General features: G+C 44.8%; 1 protein-coding gene across 2 annotated transcripts in view; it reads right to left on the bottom strand.

Annotated features, from left to right (window-relative positions):
- Positions 1–17,903, bottom strand: part of TUBGCP3 (tubulin gamma complex component 3) — a 67,957-nt gene that overhangs the window by 20,215 nt on the left and 29,839 nt on the right. For both annotated transcript variants that reach the window (XM_076360871.1, XM_076360880.1), the window contains exon 9: positions 14,476–14,544. In XM_076360871.1, coding sequence (XP_076216986.1) covers positions 14,476–14,544 — 69 coding nt within the window. The remainder of the gene's footprint in view (positions 1–14,475; positions 14,545–17,903) is intronic.

Raw genomic sequence — 17,903 nt, 5'->3', positions numbered from 1 at the left:
AAGACATATCAAGGAACAAAACTGAAGCAGAACTGATGTTTCATAGTTTCTGTTCTGAAGTTAGCTTTTTACTAATACACTTGAAATACCCAGTATTATATGTTCTTTCATGAAATCATTGCGCCAAAATCCGAGAGCCACACATGTGCAAACAGAGAATCAAGCACAGGTGAAAGGACAGAGACAAGTAGAAGTGCAATAGGGCATACAGAGCACAAAGGCCAAGAAAGTTAAAGCAAGGTGATAGATAGTCACAAAAGGAGGGAAGAGCAAAGGAAAAGAGAGCAGAGATCCTGAAAGACAGCAAACACTGGCCAAAGAGATGCTCAGAAAAGAGTAAAGAAAAACATCTAAAGGAAAGGAAGGGTGTAGGAGGTAAAATTTTTATCATAGCACAGTCAGCTTATTTTAGTTCAACATGGGACAAATTCTGTTCAATGTCTCCAGAAGCCATCAGAACTTAACTTAGGTATATAGTGAGATTAAGGAATTGCTACCATTGAAAAAAAAATTTAAAAGCTATGGTAAGAAAAATCTGTCACAATGTGACTACCATGAATCTTCCAACGCTATGGAAAATGAAAGCCAAATATTTGCATCTGAGATGCAAATGCACATCTCATACAAGTACAGATGGGGTAAGCAGGACAAGAACACAACCTAAGAATACAGAAGCAAGTTCCTAGAGCAGTCCAAGCAGATGAACTGTTAGAAAAGATGCTCTGTTTCTTCCTGTATGCCACAACCAATCCACTCTGTGCTTCCACATCTAGCACATTTTTTTTTGCCAAATACAATGTATCAGTTAAACTTAAGGCTACTGTTATCCACATTAAGCTCAGTCTCAAAGCCAGTTAAATCCATTAGCTTCTGGATGCTCCTGGGTCCATGGGGGTTTTTTGGGGGGGTTTTTTAAACTCATCTTGGAAAAAGATGGAAATTGGCATGGTAAGAGAGATATATGAGCAAGAATGGCCCTTTGTCTTTAGGGAAGAGATGATACACTTACATCTTCATCACGGAGTGCATTTTTAAAGGGGCTTACAATGTGAAAACAGTCTGCAAGGAAAAGACCTGAAAAGCTTACGGAATAGTACTCAGGACAACTCTTTCAGAGGAAAAAACATGTTTGGGGGAAGCTCTGAAGGCATAATATAAAGTTACACAGAGAAAGACAGCACAGAACCCTTTGATGAGATTCTTGTTATGTATTACTATGCCTGAACTACCAACTGGAACTGCAGCTAACAACTCCTAAGCTGGCAGCCTGTATGATCTCCTGAATACAAGAATGCAGCACACACTCAATTCCAAGACACAATTTTCTACATGTTTTCAAGCAATTGAAATATTCAGTTTTCTAAAGAAAGTGTTTTTCAAAAAAGTCTATTTTTTCCACCACTTTTTAAAATAAAATTGATAAGTCACCAAGCTCACCTCTGGGATAATCTGGCACAAGTCTTGAGAATGCTGACTTCTTTCTTAAAGATTTCTGCTCCATCAATTATGAACAGAAGAAATGCCTTCCTCTGTCAGAACCCTGGCTAGATGAACTACTGCTCTATCTCCAATAACGACAAAAGGAAGCGCTGAACAAGAAGAGCCTGCAAAGCTGACCCCTCTGCAGTCCGTCCCCCTTAGGCTCCTTGCAGCCCAGCTGCAGCATTCAGGACATCAGAGGATGCATGCTTGCTCAGCCCTTCTAATAGCAGTTTACAGATCTGCCTTCCATGAATTTATATAATCCATTTTTCAACCTGTTGGTACTGCCTTTTGCCATGACATCCTAGGGAAACAAATTTTGCAAGTTGGCTACTATTCTCTGTTTTATACCAACCTCCTGCAAATTTCACAGAGTGCCTCCTTTCCTCTCGTAGCCATTCACCAAATTCCACAACTTTGTGTTTTGCTTATCCTTCATTAGTTTGGAAGCCTCACTCACAGCCCCCCTGCACCTTTTCCTCTTCAGCCTCAAGAGACTCAGCCCATCTCCCATCTCCCCTCTCAGCAATTGTCCCATGCTCCTGAGGATTTTAGCTGACTTTCTCCCTCCTTAGTCTCTACCTCCCCAATGTCCGAGAGGCTGCCATCAGGACTGCACACAGTGCTCCAGTATCACACTGACACCTGCTGCCTTGTTCTCAGTGCCCATCTCCCTGGCACCCAAAATGCACACCAAGTCCAGCAGTGCAGACAGCCACCTGTGAGGACACCAAGGTTTTTCCCAAATTGGGCCTGCTGATGCCAACTTTGGCACTGAGGAAGCATACATTAGATTAGCTTTCCTCCAGATAAAAAACCTTGTACTTCCCATGCTGGAGCTCCCCAGCACCTATTTGCTCACACACTCTGTTTCATACTGCTCCTTGCCATGGACAGAGCATCCAGAGTACCAAAGTTAGCAAGGTTTCATTGACAGACCGGGAGATTTCACTCTGCCTTACCTTCTCATCAACATCAACTAAAATCAGTGCCAGCACCTATCTTTGGTGCTCACTACCGACCCTTCTCCATCCTGCAATGTGACCTTCTGCTTCCCAGCCTTCAAGTTTGTCCTGGTTTTGGCAGGGATAGAGTTAATTTCCTTCCTAGTAGCTGGTACAGTGCTGTGTTTTGGGATTTAGGATGACAACAAAGTTGATAACACACCGATGTTTTAGTTGTTGCTAAGTAGTGCTTACACTAGTCAAGGACTTTCCAGCTTCCCATGCTCTACCGACTGAGAAGGCTGGAGGGGCACAAGAAGCTGGGAGGGGGCACAGCCAGGACAGCTGACCCAAACTGGCCAGAGGGACATTCCATACCATGTGACGTCATGCTCAGTACATAAACTGGGGAAAGCTGGCCGGGGGGGCCGCTGCTTGGGGGCTGGCTGGGCATCGGTCGGCGGGTGGTGAGCAATTGCACTGTGCATCACTTGCTTTGCATATTATTATTATTATTATTATTATTATTATTATTATTACATTATTATTATTTTATTTCAATTATTAAACTGTTTTTTTATCTCAACCCACGAGTTTTTTCTCACTTGTGCTCTTCCAATTCTCTCCCCCATCCCACCGGGGAGGCGGGGGGAGTGAGCGAGCAGCTGGGTGGTGCTCAGTTGCTGACTGAGGTTAAACCACGACAGTCCTTTTTGGCGCCCAACATGGGGCACGAAGGGTTCGAGATAGTAACAGATTAACCGGAGCGTATTAAGGAATTTATATCTGTTAATAGTTGTGGGTCACAATGTTGGTTTCTCTGTTCTCCATATTGATTGGTCTAATCTGCATTGTGCTCTTGTTTTTGCTGTACACGTTAAAGATTGGTGTTGGTTTTTGCAGTTTGCTGTGGTCTGCAGTGATTAGTGATGTTTCGCTTGTGAGGTTTGTTTTTAAAACATTGACCTTGACCTTAGTGTCGTATGTAAGTTTTGCAATGAAGCCATTACTGTACCACGGATACCATTTCATGGAGACAACTAGCAATTACAGTAACTTTTCTGAGAGGTTTTTTTACGGAGGAAATACAGAATGGCAGTGTCACTACCTTCTTTTATGATGTTTCCTCCTTCATTACAGTAACACAGCATGGGCAGCAAACAGGAGGAGCTGGAAGCCACTGTGCAGTGGGATAGATATGACTTAGTCGCCATCACAGAAACATGGTGGGGGTGACTCCCATGATTGGAGCGCTGCAATGGATGGCTATAGATGGCTATAGACTCTTCAGAAGGGACAGGCAAGGAAGGAGAGGCGGTGGGGTGGCCCTGTATGTTAGGGAGTGTTTTGATTGTATAGAGCTCAACGATTGTGATGATGGTACGGTCGAGTGTTTATGGGTAAGGGTGAGGAGGAAGGCCAACGAGGCAGATATCCTGCTGGGAGTTTGTTATAGACCACCCAACCAGGATGAAGGGGTGGATGAAGCATTCTACAAGCGGCTGGCAGAAGTCTCTCAATCGCTAGCCCTTGTTCTCGTGGGGGACTTCAACTTCCTGGACATCTGCTGGAAATACAACACGGCAGAGAGGAAACAGTCTAGGAGGTTCCTGGGGTGTGTGGAAGACAACTTCCTGACACAGCTGGTAAGTGAGCCTACCAGGGGAGGTGCCTCGCTCCACCTGCTGTTTACAAACAGAGAAGGACTGGTGGGAGATGTGGTGGTCGGAGGCCGTCTTGGGCTTAGCGATCATGAAATGGTAGAATTCTCCATTCTTGGTGAAGTGAGGAGGGGGGGCAGCAAAACCACAACCATGGACTTCCGGAGGGCGGACTTTGGCCTGTTCAGGACGCTGGTTGAGAGAGTCCCTTGGGAGACGGTCCTGAAGGGCAAAGGGGTCCAGGAAGGCTGGACGATCTTCAAGAAGGAAGTCTTAAAGGCGCAGGAGCAGGCTGTCCCTGTACGCTGTAAGAAGAACGGGCGGGGAAGACGACCGGCCTGGCTGAACGGGGAGCTCTTGCTGGGACTCAGGAAAAAAAGGAGAGTTTACCACTTGTGGAAGAAGGGGCAGGCGACTCAAGAAGAGTACAGGGATCTCGTTAGGTCGTGCAGAGAAGAAATGAGAAAGGCAAAAGCCCAGCTAGAACGCAATCTGGCCGCTGTCGTTAGAGACAACAAAAAAAGTTTTTACAAATATATTAATGACAAGAAAAGAGCCAAGGAAAATCTCCATCCTTTATTGGATGCGGGGGGGAATATTGTCACCGAGGATGAGGAAAAGGCTGAGGTACTCAATACCTTCTTTGCCTCAGTCTTTAAGAGGCAGACCAGTTATCCTCAGGGTACTCGGCCCCCCGAGCTGGAAGACGGGGACGGCGAGCAGGATGGACCCCCCCATAATCCAAGAGGAAGCAGTCAACGACCTGCTACGCCACCTGGACACTCGCAAGTCTATGGGGCCAGATGCGATCCACCCGAGAGCGCTGAGGGAGCTGGCGGAGGAGCTCACCAAGCCGCTCTCCATCATTTATCAGCAGTCCTCGTTAACGGGGGAGGTCCCAGACGACTGGAGGTTTGCCAACATGACACCCATCTACAAGAAGGGCTGGAAGGAGGATCCGGGGAACTTCAGGCCTGTCAGCCTGACCTCGGTGCCGGGGAAGATTGTGGAGCGGTTCATCTTGAGGGCGCTCACAAGGCATGTGCGGGACAACCAGGGGATCCGGCCCAGCCAGCATGGATTCATGAAAGGCAGGTCCTGCTTGACCAACCTGATCTCCTTCTATGACCAGGTGACCCGCCTAGTGGATGAGGGAAAGGCTGTGGATGTGGTCTACCTGGACTTCAGCAAGGCCTTTGACACCGTCTCCCACAGCATTCTCCTCGAGAAGCTGGCAGCTCATGGCTTAGACAGGTGTACTCTGCACTGGGTAAAAAACTGGCTGGATGGCCAGGCCCAGAGAGTTGTGGTGAATGGAGTTCAATCCAGTTGGCGGCCGGTCACGAGCGGTGTTCCCCAGGGCTCAGTACTGGGGCCGGTCTTGTTTAATATCTTTATCAATGATCTGGATGAGGGGATTGAGTGCACCCTCAGTAAGTTTGCAGATGACACCAAGCTGGGCGGGAGTGTTGATCTGCTTGAGGGTAGGAAGGCTCTACAGAGGGACCTGGACAGGCTGGATCAATGGGCCCAGGCCAACTGTATGAGGTTCAACAAGGCCAAGTGCCGGGTCCTGCACTTGGGCCGCAACAACCCCATGCAGCGCTACAGGCTTGGGGAAGAGTGGCTGGAAAGCTGCCTGTCGGAAAAGGACCTGGGGGTGTTGGTCGACAGCCGGCTGAACATGAGCCGGCAGTGTGCCCAGGCGGCCAAGAAGGCCAATGGCATCCTGGCCTGTATCAGAAATAGTGTGGCCAGTAGGAGTAGGGAAGTGATCGTGCCCCTGTACTCGGCACTGGTGAGGCCGCACCTCGAATACTGTGTTCAGTTTTGGGCCCCTCACTACAAGAAGGACATTGAGGTGCTGGAGCGTGTCCAGAGAAGGGCAACGAGGCTGGTGAGGGGTCTGGAGAACAAGTCTTATGAGGAGCGGCTGAGGGAACTGGGGTTGTTCAGCCTGGAGAAAAGGAGGCTGAGGGGAGACCTCATCGCTCTCTACAACTACCTGAAAGGAGGTTGTAGCGAGGTGGGTGTTGGTCTTTTCTCCGAAGTAACAAGCGATAGGACGAGAGGAAATGGCCTTAAGTTGCGCCAGGGGAGGTTTAGATTGGACGTGCGGAAAAATGTCTTTACTGAAAGAGTGGTGAAACATTGGAACAGGCTGCCCAGGGAAGTGGTGGAGTCCCCATCCCTGGAGGTATTTAAAAGACGAGTAGATGAGGCGCTTAGGGACATGGTTTAGTGGGCATGGTGGTGTTGGGTTGACGGTTGGACTCGATGATCTTAGAGGTCTTTTCCAACCTTAATGATTCTATGATTCTATAACTTTTCAGTATTTTGAACATCCTTGGGTAGTTAAGATACTTCTATTGGTACTTCTTTGGAATATTGTTTCGGTTTTGTCTAAAGTTAATAAGCAATTTAAGAGTATCATCCAGAGATCTGCCCCAAGGCTGAATAATTATGAGTGGCAGGGTGTGTGGGACAAGATGGGCAAGTACCTAGGCCAATGGGCACCCCCAGTGTTTTGGAACTTCACCCCTGAGCAAGTGCAGAATCCTGAAAAATTAGCAGAATATTTGGAAAAAGTATGCTGTCACCCCGGCAACTCCAGAGAGATGCAGATCACTGCAACGTGCTGGGGCCTGGCGCATGCCTACCGAGCCCTGTTCAACACCATTCAGTACCCTCAAAGGGAAGAGAAGGTCTCTGGATCCGACAGTAAAACGACAGGCCCTGCAGCCTCAGACCCCGGCGACAGGCCCTGCGGCTGAACCAAAAAGCCAACCTGTGCCAGTATCAGTCGCCCCTGTACACAAGAAGAAATCTTGGAAGCAGAAGTCGGCTCGTTTAGTAAGGGAGGAAGAAGCTTCTTCTAAAAGGGAGCTGGAGGAAGAAGTGGAAGAGGCAGACTGCCCTGGAGAAGGGCCATCACGAGAACAGGAGGAGGAGGGCTGGCCACTGCTCAGGGAGGAAGAAGAGGAAGAACTCATAAACAAGGCAGTGACCACCTGATCTCTATCCCTGAGTGAGCTGTGAGATATACGAAAAGATTTCAGCCGTCGTCCAGGCGAGCATATTGTCACCTGGCTGCTCCGATGCTGGGATAATGGGGTCAGTAGCCTGGAATTAGAGGGTAGGGAAGCCAAGCAGCTGGGATCCCTTTCTAGGGAAGGGGGCATTGATAAAGCAATTGGAAAAGGGACACGAGTCCTCAGCCTTTGGAGGCGACTCTTGTCAAGCGTGAAGGAAAGGTATCCCTTTAAGGAAGATGTCATACGTCGCCCAGGCAAGTGGACCACCATGGAGAAGGGTATCCACTTTCTGCGAGAATTAGCTGTGCTGGAGGTGATTTATGATGACCTGAACAATGAACAGCTATCCAAAGATCCAGATGAAGTCAAGTGCACGTGACCCATGTGGCGGAAGTTTATAAGGAGTGCACCATCGTCATATGCCAACTCATTGGCAGTGATAACCTGGGAAGATGGAGAGGAACAGATGGTGGATGAATTGGTTGGTCAACTCCGGCAATACAAAGAAAGTCTCTCTTCCTCCATCGTCTCGGCTGTGGAGAAACTGTCCCAGGAGGTCCAGCAACTCAGAGAGGACAGGTCCTACTCCCCACCTGTACGGACCAATATCTCGGCTATTAGGAGTCAGCGTTCTTTTGCTCAAGAAAGAGAATATAAAGGGTACACACCATGGGGCACCCTATGGTTTTATCTGCGTGACCACGGAGAGGACTTGAGGAAGTGGGATGGAAAACCTACCTCAGCCCTGGAGGTGTGGGTACATGAGTTGCAAGGGAAAACAATCACAGAAAGAGGTTCTTCCAGGAAAATTGCTGCTCCAGTTTCCAGCGGGCAGTTCCCCAGACAGAGTAGAAGGGCTGATCTTACTTCTATTATTACTGATATTAATGAAGAAACTTCTGACTCGTATGTACAAGAAGTGAGAAACGAATACTGTGATGAGGATTAGAGGGGCCCTGCCTCCAGCCAGGGGGAGGAAAGGGACAACCGGGTTTACTGGACTGTGTGGATTCGGTGGCTTGGCACATCAGACCCACAGGACTATAAGGCCCTAGTAGACACCGGTGCACAGTGTACCCTAATGCCATCAAGATATATAGGGACAGAACCCATCTGTATTTCTGGGGTGACGGGGGGATCCCAACAGCTAACTGTATTGGAAGCCGAAGTGAGTTTAACTGGGAACGGGTGGCAGAAGCACCCCATTGTGACTGGCCCAGATGCTCCGTGCACCCTTGGCATAGACTACCTCAGGGGAGGGTATTTCAAGGACCCAAAAGGGTACCGGTGGGCTTTTGGTATAGCTGCCTTGGAGATAGAGGAAATTAAACAGCTGTCCACCTTGCCCGGTCTCTCGGAGGACCCCTCTGTTGTGGGGCTGCTGAAGGTCGAAGACCAACAAGTGCCAATTACTACCACCACAGTGCACTGGCGGCAATATCGCACCAACCGAGACTCCCTGATTCCCATCCATAAGCTGATTCGTCGACTGGAGAGCCAAGGAGTGATCAGCAAGACTCGCTCGCCCTTTAACAGTCCCATATGGCCAGTGCAAAAGTCTAATGGAGAGTGGAGACTAACAGTAGACTATCGTGGCCTGAATGAAGTCACGCCACCGCTGAGGGCTGCTGTGCCAGACATGCTAGAACTTCAATAGAAACTGGAGTCAAAGGCAGCCAAGTGGTATGCCACAACTGATATTGCTAATGCATTTTTCTCAATCCCTTTGGCAGCGGAGTGCAGGCCACAGTTTGCTTTCGCTTGGAGGGGCATCCAGCACACCTGGAACTGACTGCCCCAGGGGTGGAAACACAAGCCCTACCATTTGCCATGGACTGTTCCAGACTGCACTGGAACAGGGTGAGGCTCCGGAACACCTGCAATACATTGATGACATCATCGTGTGGGGCAACACAGCAAGAGAAGTTTTTGAGAAAGGGAAGAAAATAGTCCAAATCCTGCTGAAGGCCGGTTTTGCCATAAAACAAAGTAAGGTCAAGGGACCTGCACAGGAGATCCAGTTTTTAGGAATAAAATGGCAAGATGGACGTCGTCAGATCCCAAAGGATGTGATCAACAAAATAACAGCCATGTCTCCACCGACTAGCAAAAAGGAAACACAAGCTTTCTTAGGCGTCGTGGGTTTTTGGAGAATGCACATTCCAAATTACAGTCTGATTGTCAGCCCTCTCTATCAAGTGACCCGGAAGAACAACTTCAAATGGGGCCCTGAGCAACGACAAGCTTTTGAACAAGTTAACGAAGAGATAGTTCATGCAGTAGCCCTTGGGCCAGTGCGGGCAGGACAAGATGTAACAAATGTGCTCTACACCGCAGTTGGGGAGAATGGCCCTACCTGGAGCCTCTGGCAGAAAGCACCAGGGGAGACTCGAGGTCGACCCCTGGGGTTTTGGAGTCGGGGATACAGAGGATCTGAGGCCTGCTATACTCCAACTGAAAAAGAGATATTAGCAGCATATGAAGGGGTTCGAGCTGCTTCGGAAGTGATCGGCACTGAAGCACAGCTCCTCCTGGCACCCCGACTGCCGGTGCTGGGTTGGATGTTCAGAGGGAGGATCCCCTGTACACATCATGCAACTGATGCTATGTGGAGTAAGTGGGTCACACTGATCACGCAACGGGCTCAAATAGGAAACCCCAGTCGCCCAGGGATCCTGGAAATGATCATGGATTGGCCAGAAGGCAAAGATTTCGGAATATCACCAGAGGAGGAGGTGACACGTGCTGAAGAGGCCCCACGTGCTGAAGAGGCCCCACTGTATAATAAACTACCAGAAAATGAGAAGCAATATGCCCTGTTCACTGATGGGTCCTGTCGTCTTGTGGGAAAGCATCGGAGGTGGAAAGCTGCTGTATGGAGTCCTATGCGACGAGTTGCAGAAACTGCTGAAGGAGGTGGTGAATGGAGTCAGTTTGCAGAAGTAAAGACCATCCAGCTGGCTTTAGACATTGCTGACCGAGAAAAGTGGCCAGTGCTCTATCTCTATACTGACTCATGGATGGTGGCAAATGCCCTGTGGGGGTGGTTGCAGCAATGGAAGCAGAGCAACTGGCAGCACAGAGGCAAACCCATCTGGGCTGCCGCACTGTGGCAAGATATTGCTGCCCGGGTGGAGAACCTGGTCATAAAAGTCCGTCACGTAGATGCTCACGTACCCAAGAGTCAGGCTACTGAAGAACATCAAAACAACTAGCAGGTGGATCAGGCTGCTAAGATTGAAGTGGCTCAGGTGGATCTGGACTAGCAACCTAAGGGTGAATTATTTATAGCTCGGTGGGCCCATGACACTTCAGGCCATCAAGGAAGAGATGCAACATATAGATGGGCTCGTGATCGAGGGGTGGACTTGACCATGGACACTATAGCCCAGGTTATCCGTGAATGTGAAACATGTGCTGCAATCAAGCAAGCCAAGCGGTTAAAGCCTCTGTGGCATGGAGGACAAAGGCTGAAATACAAATATGGGGAGGCCTGGCAGATTGATTATATCACGCTCCCACAAACCCGCCAAGGCAAGCACCACGTGCTTACAATGGTGGAAGCAACCACCGGATGGCTGGAAATATATCCCGTGCCCCATGCCACTGCCTCGAATGCTATCCTGGGCCTTGAAAAGCAAGTCTTATGGTGACATGGCACCCCAGAAAGAATTGAGTCAGACAACGGGACTCATTTCCGAAACAACCTCATAGACACCAGGGCCAAAGAGCACAGCACTGAGTGGGTATGTCACATCCCCCATCATGCACCAGCCTCTGGGAAAATTGAGCCATACAAGGGACTGTTAAAGACTACACTGAGAGCAATGGGTGGTGGGACGTTCAAACATCGGGACACACGTTTAGCAAAGGCCACCTGGTTAGTCAACACAAGGGGATCTGCCAATCGAGCTGGCCCTGCCCAGTCAGAACTTTTACGTACTGTAGGTGGGAATAAAGTCCCTGTAGTGCACATAAAAAACTATGTTGGGGAAAACAGTCTGGGTTATGCCTGCCTCAGGCAAAGGCAAACCCATCCGTGGGATTGCTTTTGCTCAAGGACCTGGGTGCACTTGGTGGGTAATGCGGAAGGATGGGGAAGTCCCATGTGTACCTCAAGGGGATTTGATTTTGGATGAGAATAGCCAATGATCTGAATTATGATGTTAAGTACTACATAATATTATATGCCATACTAATGATATTGCAATAAGAATCACCCAGATTAATGAAGAACAACTTTGATGAAACCGAGCAAAGCACAGTGATGATGGTACCAGAACTGACTTCAACATGAAACAATCCAACACCACATACCATCTCCATCTTTCCTGCCCTGGAAGATTATTACGACAGATGGAGCCCGAAGTCGTGGACTAAATGAACTCACCGAACATTTTAGAGGGATGGCCCACAGACTAAGGGAATGATATCTGTGTGTATATATATATATAGAAAGAAACCCAGAAAAAGCGGTGGTGATTAATGAAAATATACTGGAAAATATGAGACTTGAGCATGACGTAGATGGTATAGAATAAGGGGTGGATATTGTCCTGGTTTCGGCAGGGATAGAGTTAATTTCCTTCCTAGTAGCTGGCACAGTGCTGTGTTTTGGGATTTAGGATGACAACAAAGTTGATAACACACCTACGTTTTAGTTGTTGCTAGGTAATGCTTATACTAGTCAAGGACTTTTCAGCTTCCCATGCTCTACCGACTGAGAAGGCTGGAGGGGCACAAGAAGCTGGGAGGGGGCACAGCCAGGACAGCTGACCCAAACTGGCCAGAGGGACATTCCACACCATGTGACGTCATGCTCAGTACATAAACTGGGGAAAGCTGGCTGGGGGGGGCGCTGCTCGGGGGCTGGCTGGGCATCGGTCGGCGGGTGGTGAGCAATTGCACTGTGCATCACTTGCTTTGTGTATTATTATTATTATTATTATTATTATTATTATTTTATTTCAATTATTAAACTGTTTTTATCTCAACCCACAAGTTTTTCCTCACTTGTGCTCTTCCAATTCTCTCCCCCATCCCACCTAGGGGGGAGGGAGTGAGCAAGCGGCTGTGTGGTGCTCAGTTGCCAACTGAGGTTAAACCACAACAAAGTCACAAGATAATCTCTCCTCCACTGTTGGGTCTCCTTCTTTTCTTGAACAGCTTTTGGGAAGGAATCTTGCCAGAGGCTTCTTGAAAATCCTCTGGGATCTCCTTCAGTCAGGTGCTGAGGGACATCCCCAGAAATTCCAGTCTGCTAGTACAGCAAAACTTCACATTACAGACACTGTATTGACTGTTCCCTACTAGAATGCATTTAATCAATGTGCTCAATACACTCATGAACACTGGAGATGAATCTGGCAAGGAACATGAAGAGCAACAAGAAAAGCAGTAAAAGGAAGACCAGGAAAAATGTGGGTCCAACTACTGAATGGTGCTGGGAAAGCAGTAACAAGAAAAATGGAAAAGGCTGAGGTACTCAATGCCTTCTATGCCTTGGTTTTTTGGTAAGATTTGCCATTGGGAATACCAGACATCACCTGAGATCAGAGGGGAAGTCTGGAACAAGGGAGACTTACTCAGTGTGGAGAAGGATCAGATTGGGAAACATTAAACAAACTGGATATACCTAAGTCTATGAGACCTGATGGGATGCACCCACGAGTGCTGAGGGAGCTGGCCAGTGTCACTGCAAGGCCGTTCTCGATTATCTTTGCAACAACATAGCAATCAGAGGAGGTTCCTGATGACCGGGAGAAAGCAAATGTCACTCCTCTCTTCAAGAAGCAGGATCCGCCGAACTACACACCAGACAGACTCGCCTCATTCCCTGGGATGCTGACAGAGCAACTGTCCTGGAAACCATTTCCAAACAAATGGAGGACAAAAAACTTTTCTCAGGAAGAAAAGCTCAGGGAAAGGAGGAAGAGGACATTTGTGGTGATGGAATTTGTCTTCCCAAGTAAGTGTTAAGTGGCTGAGGCTCTGCTTGCCAGGAAGTGGCTGGACATCTGCCTGCTGATGGGAAGTAGTGAATGAATTCCTTACTTTGCTTTGCTTGCATGCACAGCTTTTGCTTTCCCTATTGAACTGTCACTAACTTGATCGACTTGTCTTTTTGCCTTCCTTCTGTTTTCTCCCCGTTCCCCAAGAGAAAGGGATGAGCAAGAGGCTGGGTGGGTGTTTGGCTGCCGGCCAGGGTCAACCCACCACAAAGCCAAATGCAGTTTGAACATAAGTGATGCCAGAACTTTCCTTTCATTTTCCCCTCATATGCTTCCCCTCCCATCAGACTCATCTCTTCTCTTGAAAGGTTTAGTAGAGCAGGAAAGGTAGAGGAAGCTGCATTTCAAAGAAGTCGTAAATATTTTCATGGTCAAGAAGTTTTAGAAGTTAGAATAAATCAAAACTCCAGCAAACCAAGACAGCAAACGTATTTTGGACAGAGCAGGAAATAATTAGAAAAAGAATAACTGGATGGTAGCCAGGAAAAACAAGCAAAAAGTATGTACGACAGGCATGCCAGAAGTCAAGAATTTTAAAGAACTGCAAGTGAGTCAAAAGGAATAGATACTTTGAAAACATTTACAGAAGCCTATGACTTAAACTACAAATTTTTTTAAATTGGAATTTTAAAACAGCATTTTAATTTAACTTCAGGTCTTCTCAGAACAAATTTTTCTCAATTATAAATAATGAACTCCTTGAAAGTCCCATATAAAAAAAAAGTAAGCAGAAGAAAAAAAATCTAATTTTTATTTTAGAGCTAGCATCTAGGTGCACATACTTATGAATATTTGCGGACAAACGGCAAGATTATCAGCACTGAGATTGTCTATACATCACAGAAAAATAATAAAACACTGAAACATCTTACTCTCTCAATACAATGGAAGGGACAAGGAAAATGCACGAACTGCCCCAGACAGAACAAAATGTTGGCACTGTTGTTACTAGCTGCTGAACCATGCATTGCTTGAAATACAGAAGGATTTTTTTTTCTCCCTTCAAAGATGCGTCATGCTGTTTGGGATTTGAATGATAAAGATATCGCGCAAGATGAAACTGACAAAAATGATGCAAAAAAGGGACAGAGGCTTAGAAATACACATTATATTCCTTGATTATGTAATACATCAAATAACAGTGAATTTCTAAGAGAAAAATATTCATTGCTACATACATCCAAAAAGTAAGAAATGTACAAGTTAGAGAATTGTGTCCACTGACAATAAAAACTGCTATACATCCTTCCCTTTCTAAAGGGATACCTAGGTAGACCTTTTAGTAGACATTCAGATGAGGTAAAGCAAAATAAGGAAGTTAAGTAAGAACCACTTAACTTACCTGAGAATGTAAAACAGACAGAAGTCGGTAGTATTCTTTAAGTTCCTGATGTAAGGCTGCACAAAAACTCTATAAGGGAAAGAGGAGAAAAAAGAAAAAAAAAAAAGAAAAAAATCAGGAAAAATCTTTCTGGTTTAATCTAGAATAACTTTTATCCTATCACCACACTGTGAAGGTAGTTAGAAATTTCCTAAAAGGAATCAAGCTACAAGTTTCAGCACAGAAGCCAACTCTTAGAAAGCTAGCCAACGTATAAGTGCTTCCCTAAGAGATGCACAGACCTTTTCCAAGAATATATACACATTGTCAAGTGACTTTCTGTTTCTTGCTGCCTTAATTCTATCAACAGATTAAACTATAACAAGCATAACTCTCCAAGTAGATATATCATCTCAATAAAGACAATAATTACCATAGGGATGTGCAAACCATAACATTACCCAGAAGAAATTTTCTTTAATAATTATGTAAAATAGAGTATGTAATAAAGTAATAGAGTTTCCATTTCAGGAACGCCTCTAGTAACAGAACACACAAGTTAGGCAACCATCATTATATTTTCAGTCTAGACTATATGATATGAACAAGAAAAGACAATGCTCATAAAAGAATACTCCCAGTAAGTGCTGCTGGATCAAGTACTCTATATTTTTGGCCTTTTATCAATTGACAGTTGCAAACGATTCTTCACTTGACGTGGATGAAATGAATAACACTAAGCATATCCTAAGAAATCTGTAAAATGTGCAGAATTTAACAGGCCTGAACTAAAGCAAAGATTCCTCTTTGTAAAACAATTCTAAGCACAGCTACTTTGCGTTGTTTAAAAATAAATAAATAAAGGTCGATTTTTAAAACTATTCCTGAAAGAATACTTGTTTAGTAATGGATAGTTTTCCACAGTTTGGGGTCCTGGGGTTTTGCTTTGTTTTTGTAATGTTCTTAACCTAACATACGGACTAAAAAAATTCCTGCAACGTATTTTCTAAAACTGAATTAAAAATATGGCTTATTAATTTTGGACTGAGTCAAAAATTTTGGACTTTAAGCACTTTTTGGGGTTTTTAAATTTTTTTGTTTGGTTGTTTTTTTGAAGAGTACTTCCGTGCACACACACAAATTCTTCAGAACTGACTTCTTAACCAATTCTCAGCTAATTATTTTGATATCTATTTTAATGGATTTTTTTTTAAACAGGAAATTCCCCAGGACTTGCCCCCTCAACCCCTTTTAAAATCACAGTCAAAGTAATTTGGAAAAAATAAGGAAAACCTCACACAAAAAGAACCCAAGAGCTTAAAGTAAAATATTTATTCACTAGAGTATGTACAAGGGAGAAGTCATTACTACAAGCACAAGGAGAAAATAAATCTTCTTTCTGCTAAGAGGCCTACCTGCTAAGAGGCTAAGAAGCCTAAAAAAAAAAAATCATTAATCTTGCCATTGTATCCTTTATAAGGAAAGAGGGTTCCTTTCTTCAACTCAACATTATAAATTGGAAAGAAATTTAAAATTCATTTTATTCCAGCAGATACTGACGGGCAAAAAGAAATCCCTTTATGTGTAACCCCACTTTTCATTTCTTCTCACTTGCTTCTTCAGTACATTTTTTAACCTATTAAAGTAGCACTTGCCAAGATAGAGGGCGGAGTAGAGCCTCCAAGAAAACATTCAAAGGCACTATATATCTGCTCAAAAAGTGAGAAAAGTAATGACTGACTTTAGTAGCCAAAAGGATTTAGGATCTAACTGGCCATCAACTTTTCAGAGCAGTGTTAGAAGTTAAAATTGACATCCAGTGCCAATTCCTGCATTACAAACTACAGATTTTTGTTTCCCAAACTGTTACGGAAAACTGGACATTATCCTAGATTTGGTCTACAGCAAAAAGAGCATTCAGGAAGGAAACAGAACGCTTGTTCAAGAGAAAAAAATTAAAATGCCCACTACCTCAACTGGTTCTAAACGGGCAAAATGTCAAAATATAAGGCAAGTTATATTTCATTGCTGATTATTCTTTTTGCTTTCTGAGGACAAAGTAGAACTTCGATACTAAGCAGCAAAAGTAGAAGAATATAATGTTAAAGTGCAGTATACTGTTATATCTCTACTCCTAATAATTGCCAATACCTGACATTTTGCATGGTAAAAACAGTCACCAGAATCATATAAAAGAGGTGACAGATATCTTATCCTACATGTGGTTTAAACAGGGGTTTATGCAAGCATTCTTTTAAAACATTAAGCAAAAGATGCTTTAGAATGCACAATATATTCTTATGCTAAATTCTTAACGTACAGTGTGCAGCACCTGAAATTGTCAGCTATAAAAGCCATGAAGAACAACGGTACATACTCTTTTTGCCCAGATACTGACAGCAGGAGTAGAATATATGTTTTTATTTGTACACTTATGTCCTAGAAATATATATAAGTTCTTGCCTCAAGCAAAATTAACAGCATTAGAGCTATGCAGATTCAGCTAACTAACTGCACAGCCTTCTGCACAGGATCTGAAACCTGCATATGGTAGCTAAGATGTTGCACATTTAAATTCACTGAAGAATTAAAGTTCTCCCCTTGCTGTAAACTTAAGATTAAAGCCAGAGACAGTACAAATAAGCATAAGCAGGAAGCTGCTAGATAAAGAATAAGAAACTTCACCCAAATATAAGGGGAAGAGTCTGAAGAAAATGCATATACAGTAGCACTACCATATAAAACATGGAAATCAGCATTGGATCACTAGAAAAATAATTATTTATATGTAACTAAAAGGGTTACTAGGAATAAGAGACAGAAGGGAACAGAATAAAACATTAGAAAAGTAGGAAGCACTACAGTGTCTCTACTGACCTCTTAAGAAAAATTAGATTGAAGGGAGAAGCACTTCAATTTCTTGGCAGATTGGGTAGGATGTTATGGCTAGAGGCAAGGATAACATTTCTGTCGACTCAGAAGGGATAATATCCAGTTTTACAGAGGGAGCAAGTGAGAGGAAACGGGAATGCCTTAGCAGTAAATGTGGTTTTGGGTATTACAGCAGCTGTGAAGTTACTGTAGACTACAAATCATGATGATGAAACCTATAAAAACAAAAATTAACATTCTTTTGATGCTGTATTCAAAAGAAAGGGCAGAAGATAATGGGGTATTTGCATTTTATGTAAGTTAGTGCAGTATTAACACATGAACATGAATATTAGCCAACAAGAGTGTCTCTTCCTGTTACCCTAACAACTGAATTGGTGATTAATTAGCTCAGGGATGCCACCATCCCATTTAAGCAATGTTTTTGTTTATAAACATGCATAAGCACTTAAAAAAATACAAATTTTTAAAAAAAGGAGATTAAGAAAAGGAATCTATGCATGAGACTTTCCAGTTACAAATGACAGGGGCAACTCCTTCTTACAACCAGCAAGAAC

The sequence above is a fragment of the Aptenodytes patagonicus genome, chromosome 1 (assembly GCF_965638725.1).
Source record: "Aptenodytes patagonicus chromosome 1, bAptPat1.pri.cur, whole genome shotgun sequence".
NCBI classification, from domain to species: domain Eukaryota; kingdom Metazoa; phylum Chordata; class Aves; order Sphenisciformes; family Spheniscidae; genus Aptenodytes; species Aptenodytes patagonicus.
The sequence above is the reverse complement of the archived record's forward strand: the minus strand, read 5'-3'. Positions and strand labels throughout refer to the sequence as shown.